Genomic DNA, 17,664 nt, shown 5'->3' on the forward strand with positions numbered 1-17,664 from the left:
CTAATATTTAGGGAAGACAGGTGAAATACAAAAGGAAATAAGAGGGAATGTAAAAATTTAAAACGTCAAAAAGAAAACAAATCTTAAGATGATATACACAAATCCAAATGTAACCCCTATTTATATTGATTACGTAGTCAATAATCAAGTCTACTGAAGTAAGCAAAAAATATTGTAATGAAAAAATTAAAAGATCAAAATTGTCAGAATAGATTTAAAAAAATTAAGTGCTGGTAGATCTTCAACATAAGACATAGACACTTGAAAGTAAAAAAAAATAAATAAAAAGGTATACCATGGAAACTGCAACCAAAATAAAGCCAGAGTAGTTCTATTAATAACAAAGGAGTGTAAGAAACATTACAAGTACTACAGAAGGCCATTTTATAATTACAAAGAGACTGATTTACCAGGGGGTTATCACAATTATTAACCTTGATCATCAGATACATGTCTTCTAAAGAAAGAATGCAAAAATAAATACGACTGAGAAAGAAAAATCTACAATCACACTGAAGGATTCAACATCTCATAACAGCAAATTATACAGGCAGGCCAGAAGCAAGCAAACAGTAACAATCAGCCCTCAGAACAGAGAACATTTGAACAAATAATTGATGAACAAACTCTCTGACCTTCTAAGCACTTAGTAATGCCAGAAACACATTATTTCAAATCCAAATGGACCTTTACCAAAATTGATTACAACATAGGACATAAAGTAAGCTTCAAATAATTTCCAAGGATTAAATGTTTCAAAGCATGTCTTTTTATAAAATTATAAATCAATATTAAAAAGATTATAAGAAAACCAGAATTGCTCAGAAATTGAAAGCTACAGTTTTAAATAATCCCTGGAACCAAGAAGTGATCAAAATAGAAATGAGGAAATATTGTGAACTAGAAAATTATAATAAACTATCAAGATATTAGCTAAAGCAGTGCCTAGAGAAATTCACTACTTTAAATGAATAAGAAAAAAGCAAAGACTAAACTCTATTACCTAGTCTGCTATTTTGAGAAGCAAGAAAAAGATAAGCAAAGCAAACCCAAAGAAGTAGAAGAAACTAATGAGTAAAGATGAAAAATTTAATGAAGCCAAAAAGGCAAAAGTTGATTCGTTATTGTATTAAGAAGAATAAACCCTTAGCATAATTAATTACTAAAATAAAAAGAAAATAAAACTAGTATCAAAACTGTAAAAAAGGACATTTTTATAGTACTTGTAGGTTTTCAAATGGTAAGGAGAGATAATGAACAAATTTATGTTGATATATTTGACAATTTAATGGAATGAAAACATGACTTAAAAAATATAAACACTCTAGGGGCTGGGGCTATAGCTCAGTTGGTAGAGTGCTCACCTTGCATGCACAAGGTCCTAGGTTCAATCCCCAGCACCACCACAAAAAAAAAAAAAAAAAAAAAAAAATATATATATATATATATATATATATGTATGAGAAACTTTTAAAATAATCAGCCTAAAATCTACTCAAAATGCCAAACCCACTAAAAAATACTTTCTATCAAATAAAAGTTGAGGCCCTCATAGTTTTAATATTGAATTTTTCCAAACATTAAAGAAACCATATCATTAATATATATATATATATATATATATATATATATTTAAAAAATAATATGGCTTATATCATATATATGTGTGTGTGTATATATATATTTCCATGTCTTAGGCATATAATAAATTTTATTTGTTTTTTAAAAATTTTGATTTGTTCCATATGACAACAGAATGCATTCCAATTCATATTACAGATATAAAGAAAATTTTTCATATCTCTGGTTGTACACAAAATAAATATATATTTAAAAACTTTATTTTATTTATTAATTTTTTATATGGTGCTGAGGGTCAAACCCAGTGCCTCATCTGTGCTAGGCAAGCGCTCTACCACTGAGCTATAGCCCCAGCCCCACTGTATCATCTTTACACATCAAGCTCTCCCATGAATACAGAAGTAGAAAACTTGAGAAAAATATTAGGAAACATCCATAAATTCTGGAAATCATTGTAAAAACTGCAGCAAAGTGACATTTATTTCTGGAATATAAGGGTTGGTTTATATTCAACAATCAATCAATTTAATATACCACATTAGTAGAGAAAAATAAATAGGAGAAAAGTCATATGATCATCTTATTAGATTCAAGAGACAGTATTTGATAAACTTAAATCACTTGTAAAAAAAAGTAGTTAGCAAACCAGAAATAGAAAAAATAATCAAAATCCTTATGGAATACATCCAAAATGACTTATGAAAAATTGTGTTCTATAAGTGTAATAAGGATTGTAATACATTCCACTGTTGTCATGTATTTAAAAAAATAATAAAATCAATTAAAAAAAGACAAATTGGAATTGCACAAGTGACAATTACCTAAGTATAGAAAATAATCATACTCTGATCTTTCATGTTAATCAAGATTTTAAAGGGAAATTTGAGTAAATGTAAATAAAATGTGTATGTTGAGTTTTATAGTATCAATCCATACAAAACAAAACAAAAAATAAAATAAATTAAATGGAAAAAGCATTGAGCTCAAATCTGACTTGGACAAAGTCATGTAACTTCACACAAATATTAAATTGTTTCTTAAACTGTAAAACAGAATTAAAAATACCAACCTTCCTTAGCTGTTTTAATAATTAGCAATATTTAAACTGTGCAGTCATCAGTTCTATTTGGATATATTTTCTGTGACAGTGGCCAAAAGAGGTTGTTTTCTGCACATGTGTGGCAGGTTCCCTTCCATACCTCCTTCTGCTCCTCAACCACACCTACAAGCATGGTTACCTGTTGTAATGCAGTGATGGCATCATCAGGTCTTTCCATTTGACTATAAATTTTTGCTAGAAGGACTTGACAACGTCCATCCTCCATGAGAGCTGACAGTTCATTTACTATAAAAGAATGGAATATGAAGAAAAAAATATCTTAAATAAATCTTGATTTTTTTTATGATTTTAAAACTGGTCTTTAAAAAACATTCTGAGAAATAATAAATTAAGTTAAAAATTTTTTATTCACAATTTAACTAAAGTATAGCCAAATTAAAAAAAAAAAGAAAAAAGGAAAAGAACAACTTTAGGACCAGTTGTAACAACCACTACTATAGAGAAGGACTGAACCTGCAGAAGCAATTGAGAAGTTGCTCTTCTTCTTCTTTTTTTTTTTTTTTAATTCAACAAATCTGAATAAAAATAATATATAAACCAAGAAAACAAAACAGTGTCTACATTAAAGAAATGTATGCCTTAAACATACATTTAGACAATTGTTGGCAGGTATCAACTATAATTCTAGAAAATTTGAGGACCAAAATACATTAATTAACAACAACAATTACAAAGATTTAGGATTAAAATTGTGTGGAAGACAAGTTAAAGTACTGAATAATAACTAGAAGTTTTTGTTATGTTAAGAGATAATCTAACAACACAAATATGCATTTCAGTTTTCATTTGTAGGTGAGTAAAAATTAGTTCATTAAGTCATTAAAAGAAGATGAGTAGTTGCTACATGCCATTAAGAAGGTAACTACTTTTTAAAAAGTAACAGATAGTTGATTAGCAGTAAGTATCACTATTAAGAGCACTAACTTTCATGCCACCAAGTCTGGTCTCAAATCTAGACTCCACTGCTAGGTAATGGAATTTTAGCCTTTGGCTTCCTTATTTAACAGCAATTTAATCTTTTGTACTTCCTTTTCATCTGCCAAACATGGAATATAACAGTACCTACCTTACAGAGATATTATAAAATATAAAGTTAATGCACTGTTAAATAAATTAAACTATGTAAAACAATTAAATTAAAGTCTGGGTCATGGTGCTATACCAATTCTTTTGTGATTGAAAGGTAATGTAAGAACCCTATATAATTACAAAATAAGTTTCTTCCACCATATATCAAGTACATAGTCCTTGTCACACTGTGTTCCAAAGATTTATACACATTATTTCTTTAAATGTCAACCTGAGAGGCAGGTTTTGTTATCATTATTTTATAGGTAAGAAAAGCTCTGAAGTTGGCACAGGTGAAAACAAGAAGTCTGTGTGGGTGAAGAGAGAGTAGCAGGAGAGGTCAGCGAGGATATAACAGGCTGCCTAAGCCACAGTGGAGACTCTGGCCTGACCTGAGGGAAAAGGGAACAACAGTGAGCTTGAGCAGACATGGTGGGACTTCCACTGCTTAAAAGACTTAAAGTTGCTGCTGGGTTGAAGTCTGAGCAGGGGTTGAGGATGTGAGCAGGGAGATCAGCTGGATACCACAGCAACAGAGTAAAGGGTTTGATGACAGAGAGACAAGAGGATTCTGAATACATTCTGAAGGTGGAGTCAAACACATTTCCTAAAGGCAAGAGCAAGCCTGAAGACAAGGATTTTTTCTCTTTAGCAACTACCAAGAAAGATGAATTTTTTATTAACAAGATGAAGAAAGCTGTCATGGAACCCCTTGGGGAGGCAGATCAGAAATTTATTTCAGACATGTTAAGTTTTAAGATGTTTGTTAGAACCCAGGTGTTGGATACATGAAGAAAATTTATTCTCAGACAACTAATTAAAAAACTGGGATAATAACTGATTATACTTGCCTCAAAGATTAATGTAAATATTAATAAGATAATACATGAAATGTATATGGAAGCATCTAAGTATACCATAGAGTGTTGTCAACAAATATTTGTTAATCAAAAGCATTTATGCTACATAAGGACAACAGACTTAATGTAAGTAAAACATACTTGAATCTCTCCATACAACCTTCTTAGAATGCATATACACATGAAGACTTTTGTAGTGTTTCAAAGAAAGGTCTGACAGACCCATGCATGCTTTTTATGGAACTAATAGCACTTTAAACAATAAATACATTCATAATTTAGGAGGATTTAAGCATCAACTTCATCAAAGCTAAATTAATACATGAGTTTGAAAATATTAGAAAACTTAGGGTAGGTTTTTCTTGTTATGTATCCAAACATACTTTAAAGATACAATAAATGTGGTATTGGCAAAAGAAAAGAAAAATGAGTCCATGGAATAAACATTTCCCACAGAATCATATGATAAAGGTGGCATTTCAAAAGATGGCACTAAAATAAATTTGGCTATCCATTTTGGAAAGAGGTAAAAAAAAAAAAAAAACTGTAGGTGGATTACAGTACATGGATTAATGTTCCCAACACAAAAATTAAAATAACAAAAATGCCAGGAAAAATATGAAAAGTTTTTATAATATTAGAATAATGGAAATTTTAAAAACTTATGTAGCTATGTAACATTGTAAATGACTTGAATATAGTGACATCAAACTGTATTTGGGATATGTTGTATGTAGAAAAAAACTGCCACATAGGAAGTACCATGTACTTTTGAAAAAGAAAATTAAGACAATGACAAAAAATTCCAAAGTCAAAAAAGGAAAGGTGAACAGACGTACTATACAATGAGTATTCATTTTACCAAAGATACAGCATGAATGACAGGTAAAGCATTAAAGAACAAGGACACGTAAAATACAAAAAGCTTATGACCTATATAAAATAATGCCTAAGCTGATCAGCTACAAAAGAAACTCAAAATAAAATAAGGATTTTATTTTTTCTCATGATTAATGCAACATAGTATTGGGAAACTTTTATCCTCAAGAAAGAACAAGGAAGCAAGATTCAATTCAAGGAAGTACACACACATATATAAACAAAGATTTTTATCTCAGTGTTGTTCTAACTATTCTCTAATTTGATTCACCAAATCAAATATATGATGTTAACATACAATACAATACATAGTTTAAAAGTAAAGAACAGCTATGTTTGCCGACAGGATAAGAAGTTATTAAATGACAAATTCATACTGCATAATTATAGATATACTATAATTCTTTTAGGTAGAAAAAAGTGTGTACAGTCAACATCCAGTTTCCATGGAGACTGGTTCCAGGACCTCCCACAGGTACCAAAATCCACAGGTGCTCAAATCATTTAAGTAAAGTAGTGGGTATCTGCATAACGTACACACATGCTTCTGTTGTATTTTAAATAATCTCGATTACTTAGTCTATCTAATACAATATAAATGACATATAGACAGTTGTTATACTGTATTGTTTAAGAAACAATGACAGGAAAACGTGTACATGCTCAGCACAGATGCAAATTTTCTCAAATATTTTGGATGAAAAAAATGTGTATGTACATGCTCAGTACAGATGCAAATTTATTCTCAAATATTTTTTATCTATAGTTGAATCCTTCAATGTGGAATACAGGGCCAGCTGTCATTGTGCATGAAAGATAAAGAGATGGGTATTGAGGGGACTTGGGATAATATACAAGTTGTTAAATGTGATTAAATATTAAAGCACAGCTTTACTTTTGTAATATTTAATTTCTGACAAGTAATGAGGACTCAATTTTGTTCAAAAATTAAGATATTAAACAGTAAATTTGTATGAATTTCTAAGAAGGCAATTTGAAAGTATCAATAAATAATTTTTAAATGACAACTCTTTATATCCAGAATCCCACTACTAAGAAAAACAAGCAAGTGTACCAACGAATGAGATATAAGATACTCATTGTAACATGATTTACAATATCAAAATGACAGAGAACAAAATAAATACCCAATAATTCAGGAAATTAAAAACTTATGTAGTTATGTAACATTGTAAATGACTTGAATATAGTGACATCAAACTGTATTTGGGATATGTTGTATGTAGAAAAAAACTGCCACATAGGAAGTACCATGTACTTTTGAAAAAGAAAATTCTACATACTATTTTTATACGCACATATACACAATGCAAATATTATAGAGAGGAAATATATACTTAATCAAAAACTACCTATAGGAAAGTAATTTGAAAATAGGGCAAATAGAATTCATGGGAGAAATAGATGTTTTATGCATTATATTCTTATAGGGTACTTGAATTTTTTTTTTTTAAATCTGAATATTAGCATCTTAAATTTTTATTTTATTTTTTACAGTATTCTTTTTTTTTTTAAGAGAGAGTATGAGAGAGAAAGAGAGAGAATTTTTTTAATATTTATTTTTTAGTTTTCGGCAGACACAACACCTTTGTTTGTACGTGGTGCTGAGGATCGAACCCGGGCCGCAAGCATGCCAGGTGAGCGCGCTACCGCTTGAGCCACATCCCCAGCCCCAGTATTCTGTTTTGCTGTTGTATTTTTTATTTGTACTTTTTAGTTATGTATGATAATAAAATTGGACATATTTATTCAAACCTTCCTATTTTAGTATCTTTAAGAGGTAGATATTATAAAAGTGTTAATGTGTTTAAATATAGAAATAGTTTGCAATTTATCGATGACATTCTTTACATTATTTTGGAAAGTAAACTATCTTCCTATAACAATTCACTTTCATAAATCTCTTATTAGACTTTGAATACCTCCTTTTAGTAAAGCAGCATTCTGATAAAAGAAAAAAATATATATGCATTTATATAACTTATAGCACATAAGTACTAAGAATAGAAATACACATTTATGTAATATCAGTATGAAATAGGTTAGATTTATCAGGTATACTGTTCTGAAATTAGAAATACTTTCATACCAGGTTCATGTGCTAGAGCATGTTGAAGAACTTTTTCTGCTTTATCATACCATTTCAATTTTAATAAGAGCTCAGCCAGGTCATAACAAAGGTAATTCTGTTGTCCACTTTTCAGAGCAGCTTCATAATAAGTGATAGCCTAAACAAAAACCACTTTAGTTAGGGAAAATAAGGTACTGAAACTGGTATTCAAGCACAAACATTTAATATATCACAGATGGAAGGCATATTGAGTATACATCATGTACAACCAGAGAACTCTCTAATTAGAAAAATTTAAAAAAATTTTTAAAAATTAAAAAAAAGTAATATCCTGTAACTGGAAGTACCTAGGAAGAATTTTAGGCATGTACCTGCACTAATCACTAAGAATGCCATTGTTCTTAGCAAATCAAATATCACAGAAGGGAAGAATATTTCTTAAGGTAATTGACTAATGAACAGTGCTTGCCCAAATTAAAAAAAAAAAAAAATTATGTTTTATTCTAGAGGCCAGTGAACCATATTGAATGCATATACTTCGCTAGCTGATGTACATATATTTAAATACTACCCAAAATAGGGCAAATGTATAGCAGTTAAGAAAAATTTGTTATCTCTTCTAGAAAGAAAAAAAATAACTTAAAGCATGAAGCTTGCCAAAATTGGTTCATCAAAAAAGACATTGATTGTGCTTTGTTATTTAATAAAAGAGACATAAGAATTGCAACTTTATGGTAATTGATTTGGTTGTAAGGAATTAGATATAAGATGGAAGGCTGAAATAAACTCTGGGGTCCAAACAATCTTCACAAAATGAAGCAACCATAATGTAAGGCACTGAGAAAGCCTTTTGCACAAATTCTACTTCATGAATACAAATTTACAGTTTACTACCATAAAAGACACAAATGTTGCTTGCTTAAGACTTCTCTAGAGCAGTTTTGATCGATTTGATCCAATAAATGTATTTCAAACTATAAAGTACTTATTTACCTTTGAATAGTTGTGAGTTTTAATAAGTGCTTTCCCAATTTTGCTTGCCAATGTTCCATCTTTTGGGTTCTGATTTAACGCTTGTTCATAGGCTACTATAGCTTCTTCAGGCTAAGATTGTTGGAAACAAAAAAATAAGCAAAAAAAAAAAATTAGCTTTAAGTGGGTCCCTTTAAATGGCAATACTTGTATAATTGCATTCTATATTTGGAACACTTCATAATTCTAAGTACATATTAAACTCCAGGAAGCTTAATGATTTCAGAAAGATGATAATGAGTAAGGTAGATACAATTTATTATTAGCATAACCCTATCCCTGCTGATTGTGCTTCCATTCATAAAATGAAATATGAGAACTAAGGGACAGCCTCATGACTTCATTTTTGTCATTATAACCACTAGTAAGAGTCAGAGGACTGCTTCCCTTTGAAGAAAACACCATCTTGGCCAGTAGCCCTGTTCCTCCTTCTGTTTAAAGAAGATTCCTAAGATGCTTCCAGGATCATTTCTATTTCAAATTATGATACTACTGAATTATTATACCTCAATTTAAAAACAAAATTTTATTGTTATGGCTCTTATTGTGATGATTGAATCATCAAATATTAAATAATCATTAATAAACCAAATTCCTCCTCATAGAAGTTGCACTAATCACAAAAGGTTTTTAAATGTAAATTCAGTAGCATATGAAATTTTACCTCTTGAATATTCATGTATGCATCACCAAGGAGAAGAAAAGACCTGGGGCTGGGTATTCTTTCAGCAATTTCTCTAGAAATCAGACCAACAAGATTTAGTATATTGATTACAAATATCTTCTTCTAAGCCAATGAAATAAAAGGTAACCTCAGTTTTTTTCCCAAGGCTAGTACTTTTAATAGCCTTACAAGTACCTTCTATATATTCAACATTATTAAAAAACAAAACAAAACAAAACACCCCATAATCCCACACAGATTGTTTATATGCTAGATCAATTATTTTTTTTTTCATTGAATCTTTTCACTTTCTGAAATGTAGTTAACAAAGTAAAGTAAATAGTAACATTCTCATTATCCAGAAATACATGTTTTGCTACTTTAATTTCAAAATGATATAGGACTGAAGATATGAAAACTGGTCAGGGAAACAAAACTTTGCTGTCCTCCTACGTGTCTTGAGGTTTCATACTCATGGCATAAATTGTACGCTGAAGTCAGCTACCTTATAAAATATATAATTTTCTACTTCAGTATCTGTTGCATATTTTTACCTGCAAAATTTAAATGCTAACTTTAGAATAACAGTTATTATAAATAATAATGTGGTGCTAAGTTCTTAACATATAAATTTCATCTAATTAGTCCAAAAACTATAAGATAATTATTATCCCAATTTTCTGATGCTTTTGAGTTTAAGTCTATATCTATATCAGATATGCCTGAAATAAAAAATTTATGCTTTTAACTATTATATTATAGTACATTCAAAACAAATCAATCTCTTTGTTAAATACTGTGGATCATTAGAAGTTAATAATGCTGATAGTTTGGAAATATATTAGAAAACGTGATCTAAGAACACTAGTTTATCTATACCTTTGTTTGGTGTATATTAACCTATAACTTTCTTTTACTATGACTACTATAGTGAGTATTAAATATGCCTATCTCCTAGATTGCTCTTAAATTATCATAATATATGTAACTATTGCTCTTTCCCTTCTTAAACAGACTCAGGGTCTAGAAAGAACTGTAGATAAGAAGAACTGAGAAACAAGAGAAAGCCACACTTTGAAATCATCATAATTTTGTTTAAGGGAGAGTAAACACTGGGAAACAGTGAGCATGACTGTAGTGGAAGGAAACAAGACCACATTAAGGAGAGGATCTATAAAGTGTGTATAAAGCAGGTGAAAGGAAGACAAAAACTAAACTTGAGAATTAATTTTGGAAGGTAAATGAGTCAACTGTAACTGGTTGAAAAAAAATATATACCTGTAACAAGTGATATATAACATTTTCTCCTTTCGATGCTTCAGATAAATATCAGCCATTTTTTCTTTGGCTTCTATAAAATAAGGCTGCTCAGCTGTGACATTTCGAAGCATGTTTAAAGCCCGTTCAACATCTCCCTGGGTCAGAGCCAAGTCTGCATTAGCAATAGTAACACGCAATTCTTCAGATGTTCCAGAAAATTCATGGATGGCATCTTGTAAAACCTTTGCTGCCTCATGCTATAAAGATGAAATTAAAACATCATTTTTTCAAAATATTCGACCATTGATACTAGAAAGTGGGATTTTCTAATAATAATGAATAATAAATGCTACTACAGTTACAGTGTTTACAAAATTGATCAATTTTCTGAAAAGTACAAAATTTAAAACTAATCCCAAGAACCCAAATCATATGGGGCTAAAACTATTCGTAAGCTGAAGAAATGTTTCCATAACTAAGATGACAACAGTTATTACTACAGGCATGGCTGCTGTAATTCAATAAGCATTTACCTTGTAACCAGCACTGTATTAGCCCATTTAATTCTCATACATACCCTCTAAGGTAGTTGTTGTTATTGTTATCCCTATCATGTTGTTAGGAAATTGAAATCTAAAGTAAACAAGTTATGCATGATGGACTCAGACATCAAATGCAGGTATCCTTCCCTCCTGTTCATGTTCACTGCTATCCCTTTGATGAGATCCAACCCAGGACCTACACCAAACACAAGCTCTTGATGGGTAGTAGATTACTTCATTCCTTCCAGTAGAACAACCTTTTTTGTTATCTCAGGATACTATTTTTACTTCATTTCCAAATGTGTACCTTTATGAAACTAAAATGACATTCATTTTAAGATTCTGCTCAACTTCAGAAGTTACAGAAAATCTTTTTTAATAAAAAGATTTTTAAATAAAAATAAAACAAAAATCTTTTTAATAAAAATGCATCATAGATATCTAGCCACATATCTATCTGTATTATTATTTTTCAAACTATCTGACATGAAATTCCATCATCAAATATTTCTTTCATTTTCTCAATTAGTAGAATTTCAGGTTTATACTTTCATTTTATTCCAATAGAATTTGTGTGTGTGTGTGTGCGCGCACGCGCATGTGTGCTCCTTTTAGGAACACAAGATTATAACTACATTACAGTATTACATCTTATGGTAGCCAACATAAGCACACTGAGACTTAAAAGTCATTCAAGAGCAGATTATGATTAATGAAAACTTGCAGAAAGTATATGACTTAATGCAAATTAAAAAAAAAAAAGACTTTTGAACTTTACCACTTGGTCAAGGGTATAATCTTAGCTTTTTCATTTTCTAAATATATACTTGAAGAACAGTTTCAGATCTGAGCCACCGAATTAGAACTTGACTTACATGTTCTCCATTTAAGTGGTGAACTTCCACCAACTCAAGAAAGATTGACAAACGATGGCTTGTATCAACTTCAGTGTTTTTACATTTTGGTTTTGAGGAAGCTCCTGTTCTCTTCATTCCTGGTAAACTCATTGCCATATGCAGAGTTTTAATTGCTTCTGCTATTTCTCCCATTTTCTTTTGTGACTGAGCTTTTATTAAATGATATAAAGGATAGTCTCTCACCTGAAAAAATAATATTCAGTAATACTTCTTCAGAATACCCAAAATAACAATGCATAATTTATAATCCATCAAGCATTAAAATAACAGGATCACTGAGGACAGCCCATCATGATTGTACACATGGGGTCTGTTTCTAATTCCATTAAATTACTAATCATTCCTTATATTAAATCTGATTGAGAGAAAGTGCCACTACCGAGCATTCTCCTGGATGAACAAGAGGTTGATCAGGTGCTTCTACTATGACCCAAGAGAAAATGCAATGTCCAGAAAGCTAGCAAATGCATTCTCAGAAACTGTGAATTTTCAGGAAAAGAAGTGCTTTATGTAAGACTTCTAATACTGACACAATTTTTGAATTTACAGAAACAGTTTCCCCTCTTTTATTTTTTAATTTTAAGGTTAAACATTTCAGGATAATTTTATCAAACATTGGTTTCACATTTTGATACTAGTCCAAAACATATAGTAAAGAAGCTTCTGTCTTTATTCTGATTCCCAGCAATGTAGATACACAACATAAAAAGAATGATAAAAATGAGTGAGGAAAAAAAAGCCAAAGGGAAGGAGATGGCCCAGAATGAAATGATGTGGCAGCCATCTAAGCAGGCTGCTTTCTCAGCCTGAACATGGCTCCAGAGTTCCCTATGGTGGTGAGTAAACACTCATGCTGTGTTCTGGTCCCAGCATCTGACTCACTGGGGCTATGGCACCTGCCCTGGATTATGCTACACCACCCATTTTGAGATCTACTGTCTTAAGAAGCAGGTGATACCTTCTGAAAATCTTTCTTAGAACTTGAATTCTCTAATTCACTCAAGCGTTGTCCCATAACAGAGCCCTGAATCCTGTGATGCAAAAAAAAGTCTGAAGCCCTCCTCCATGAGTAGTAGTTTGGGAAGCACCTGAAACTAGGATTCTTTCTAATGCTGAGGAAAGACATAAAAAAATACCTTGGATAAAAATATAGCATGTTTATATCCTTAAGCCACATAATAAATTTCAAAATGACTAGGTGTTCTTTGATGGTGAATCTGAAAGAAGTTATTAAAAGCCAAGATCCAAGAAAGAAACGGGCAATAATATTTATTATCCTTATACCTAAAATTATTTGGCGTAATGTTCTATGGATAAAAATTATTTTATAGATATTCATTATTGCATTTAACTTTTATCACAACAGTAGAGTGTTATTATATGAGTTTTATAGAAAAGAAAACCAAGGGCTCTGGGTGAAAAGTAGAAAGACCAGCTATTTTGCTGCCAAGTTTATACAGTTTTTGAATTACACTAAAGATACCTCCATTTTTTCTTCCTTCTGCTTATGAGCCCCAAATTATTTCCAATAAAATTTACTTTTAAGCAAACTATTACAGAATAAAATAAAAAATAGTTAAATATGTAAATATTCACCAAGGTTCAAGGAGAGGGGTGTGTTCTATTCACTTGAATCTAGAATACTTACGTTAAAATTATAGCTAAGACAAAGTTCAAGAGACTGAGAACACAATTTGAATTTTTCTTGAGACAGGTAAACCTGAGCCATCAGGAGATGGGCATCTGCATAAGAGGGACTATGTTCCAGGCAATGCTGCAGGTTGTTATAGGCTGCTTCAATGTCACCTAGTGAGGGAAACAACATAGGGTTACCAAACCTGAGTGATGAACACCTGAGAGAGAAGGGGAGGAAGAATAGATACAGTTCTGTGTAGAAAGTCCTCTGTTCAGAAGGCCATGGTTTAACTTCTACCTGCACTGCTGAGCATCTGTTGGGTGCACATGAAGAATAGAGCTGTAGTTAGGACAGCCCTTGAGTATAATTAGCAAACCAGGAAAACATCAAAGTGACAGTCGATCATCAGGTCTATAAATGTACCTTCATTCATTTTTGTTGTAAAAAAATAAGTGTTACTTAAATTTCATTAAAATAAGTTTTATAAGACTTAGACATTTACATAGATAAGAGTTTTGTAATATCACTTCCATAACTAAAAAGTATAGGGTCTTATTATCATTCTTATCCAGAAATTTTATTACTACAAATAAAATAAGTAAAAAGGCATAACAATACATTACAGAGATTCAGATTTAAAATGCCTTTAAATGTCAACTGAAATATTCATGTTTTGAAAAACATATGCTATGTATCTAGGAGTCTAAAAATAGAAGGCAATGATTAAAACTGGTGTAACAAGAATGGTGGATTTGTTCTTGGATGGGTAGATGGATAAGCAGAGGCTCTTCAAAGAACAACTGGCACTGACTCTAGGTTCTAGAAATTTCTCATCATGTAACCCATAGGGATATGCATTTAACCGTCTAGTAAATGGCCTTAATAGATATATTAATTTCCATTTAGCCTAGAAGAAGGGAAAAGAAGAGGTCTAAATCATTATCTGTTCTATTACATTCCTCAAACTAACATGAGGTTATAAGAGGCTTAAAGTCAGCTTCTTGCTCCCAAATGGCCAACCTCCTGATAACAGAAATCCACTGAAACAGAAATATTTTTACTCAGAGACAGAGGATTAATGAAAGTAACTGGCTGAGACAGTACAATAACTTAACTAAATACAGTATTTCAAAGTATAACAATTGACCATCAAGCATGATTACTAATGCTGAAGTCTTTTTTAATTGTGATGCATCTAATTTTAAAATTGTACAAGGGGAAAAGAAATGAGAAGGTTAAGAATAGTAAATCTGAATGCATGGAAGTTGTCTGAATCAAAGGGGAATCACGTCTATCAGACCCTAATCAAACAAATAATATGTAGCAAGGAAAACAAACTAGAAGGACCCTTGTGTACTTGTGCCTATGATAAAAACCATTACAAATAATGAAGACATGCTTTATTCCCTAACAGAAAATATTACCAAAAATCCCAACAAACTGCAGCTTGCTACATGAGTTACAAGGACAGTCAGACAGATGTACAAGAACATTTGCCTGACACACTGCCTTCACTAATGAACTGGTGCCAACTCCTGTACTAAGCCCCTATAACCAATGTTCTATTTGTCTCAAAACAAATTGTTTGCTTTTTTCTCTTTGGCCTTTAAAAGTTTCCCCTTGGCTCAATCTTCCTATGTGCTTGTGGTCTACTACTGCCTGTACATTCTACATGGTAAGTCTTTTGCTTATTCTCAAATCAATGTTTACATTTGAAGAATCTTTATTGTTATTTAGATTGACAAGTTTTTATTTATTTATTTATTTATTTTTAGGAAGGAGAAGGATTAAGAAGATAACTTGATGTAAGAGGCTACCATTAAGGGGGGAAAGTACACAGAAAAAGAATTATGGTCTGCAACCATGACATGAAGAAAATGAGGAGTGTGTGAAAAATAGGGGTCAGACTCTTAATTCTTTTAGGGGTGAGGGAAAGGAAGTGAGCAGTTAGCATTACAAGGCCATTCAATGTTTAAAAATGAGAACTGGGTCATCAATGTTGGAGAAAATAGATTATGTAAACAAAGATCAATATCAATATTGCATCCTTAACTGTCCAATCTTCACTGGGGGGAAAATGAGAGATATTTCTGTCCTGCACATCTGTGTCTGAGTCCTATGTAATATAGTATCTGGCTGGTGATTTTCTTGGGTTTCTGGAGGAGAGTATCTAAATCTTGCAGTTTTCCTCATGATAGGATTGTCTCATTTCAAAGAGTCAGTTCTTACAACTAGAGGATTTTTAAAGGAAACAAGCTTTTGAGATCAATGGTTTTTTCGAAACAAGTAAAACTAAAGTTCAAAACACAGTAAAGGAAACCTCTTAACTATCTTCATTATATACAAGAAATAAGTATTTATAAAATATATTTAAACTGGTATTTTTAGTTTTGCTGAAAAAATGTATTTTCAAAGAAATTTCTTTGTATCTATTACTATGCAAAGAAGAATAAAATTCTGATTTTCAAGATAAGACCCTTCATCCTACAAAAGAAGTAAAACTAAATAGAAAACTAGTAAATATAATTTCACAAAACTCCTTTGGAGAGCATTTTGCTGGAAAAGGTACATACACACAAGCATATGATGGCCTATTTTTATATGTAAACTCAGACATTTGTCTGTGTGCTAAAAAGCTGTCTACAATAGGGTTAGCTATATATAATCATCCACAAAAATAAGAATTAATCAATACATTCCATAAGGGCCTAAAAATATGACAAAGGGTGCATTTGGTTATGTTAACAAGTTAACAACTAAGGATTAAAGGCTGAGAATTCTTATATCAGTCCCCAGTACCATCTGATAAGACTTTTCTTAAAGTGGTACTACTGCATTTTCCTAGCAATTCATCTGAGCCACAAAAGTTTATGGCAATTTTGAAGAATTAAATAGTAAGTTTTACAATTTTGTTTTGGATTAAAGACCCTATTCACATGCAAAATGTGCGTTTTTATGTGAAATTCTCTACCTATACAGAGTGCTTGATTCATTTATATCTGTTTTTATCAATACTGAATATAAAAGTTTTAAGGTATACTTTACCTGATAAATACTTCACTTTTGCAACTAGGAATACAGCTTGCAGAAGACCTGGTACAGTTCTTACTATAATCTCCAGGACTGAGGTACAACGTCTAAGAAGTGGAGAAAGAGGTTGCCCAGGACTTGCAGGCTAAAATGATTTGGAAGATCATTTTATAAGTTTATAATAGTAAAAAACTATTAGAGAGAGAGGGTCAAAAAAGAAACATTGGTTAATTTTAGTGTGACTAGCAAAACTATATATTTCTACAAATTTCTCTTATTCTATTTACTCCATATTCCCTTTGCTATGACTAGACTAATGATAAATTATCTCTTTGAGATCTATGAATAGACCATGCAAATAATACCTTTTGTTTAGAAAAATAATTATGAAATTATTTTACAATTACCAATTTGAAAGGAACATATCTATTCAAAAATTTCATCAAAGATACATATGTTCAAAGGTAAGATAACTAAGAGGTAGAATTTCTTGCTATAATCAATAGTCAAGGCAATAACTGTTCAAATTATAGATCTGTTCTGTGATTTATGCAATTCAATAACTTTCACTATTCCTAGAGTACTGTAAAAACAGTTTTGAAATAATGTAGATGTTTTTCCCTAGTTGAAATCAGAAGGTAGAATACTCATGTATTCTATGCCAAATGTCTCAAACCTTCACATTCCCCACTTTTGTGCCTCATGTGCTATAGGCCCTCAAAGTTCTTTAAGGTTCTCTTTACGAATACTGAATGTAAGTAGGATGGGGTGTGGTTCAGTGATGGAGAGCATATTTAGCATGTGTGAGGCCCTGGGTTCAATCCCTAGCACTGAAAAAAGAAGGAGGAGGAAGAGAAGGAGAAGAAACAGTTCATATGATAAATAAAGCAGTAAGAACATTGCTTTACTCAATTTTTCTTTTTCTTGTAATAGCATTTACCAACCAAAATTTATCCAACTTCATCCAACCATGTCTGAGAAAC

General features: G+C 31.3%; 1 protein-coding gene across 2 annotated transcripts in view; it reads right to left on the minus strand.

Annotated features, from left to right (window-relative positions):
* Positions 1-17,664, minus strand: part of Ttc21b (tetratricopeptide repeat domain 21B) — a 68,076-nt gene that overhangs the window by 28,678 nt on the left and 21,734 nt on the right. For both annotated transcript variants that reach the window (XM_046447485.2, XM_046447484.2), the window contains 8 exons: positions 16,697-16,826; positions 13,664-13,821; positions 11,974-12,198; positions 10,575-10,813; positions 9,297-9,369; positions 8,594-8,704; positions 7,619-7,757; positions 2,820-2,926 (listed from right to left, as the gene is read on the minus strand). In XM_046447485.2, the coding sequence (XP_046303441.1) occupies positions 2,820-2,926; positions 7,619-7,757; positions 8,594-8,704; positions 9,297-9,369; positions 10,575-10,813; positions 11,974-12,198; positions 13,664-13,821; positions 16,697-16,826 (1,182 nt within the window). The remainder of the gene's footprint in view (positions 1-2,819; positions 2,927-7,618; positions 7,758-8,593; positions 8,705-9,296; positions 9,370-10,574; positions 10,814-11,973; positions 12,199-13,663; positions 13,822-16,696; positions 16,827-17,664) is intronic.

The sequence above is a fragment of the Marmota monax genome, unplaced genomic scaffold (genome assembly GCF_021218885.2).
Source record: "Marmota monax isolate L192 unplaced genomic scaffold, Marmota_monax_Labrador192_F-V1.1 WCK01_AAM20220418_F8-fsc00007, whole genome shotgun sequence".
In the NCBI taxonomy this organism is placed as follows: Eukaryota; Metazoa; Chordata; class Mammalia; order Rodentia; family Sciuridae; genus Marmota; species Marmota monax.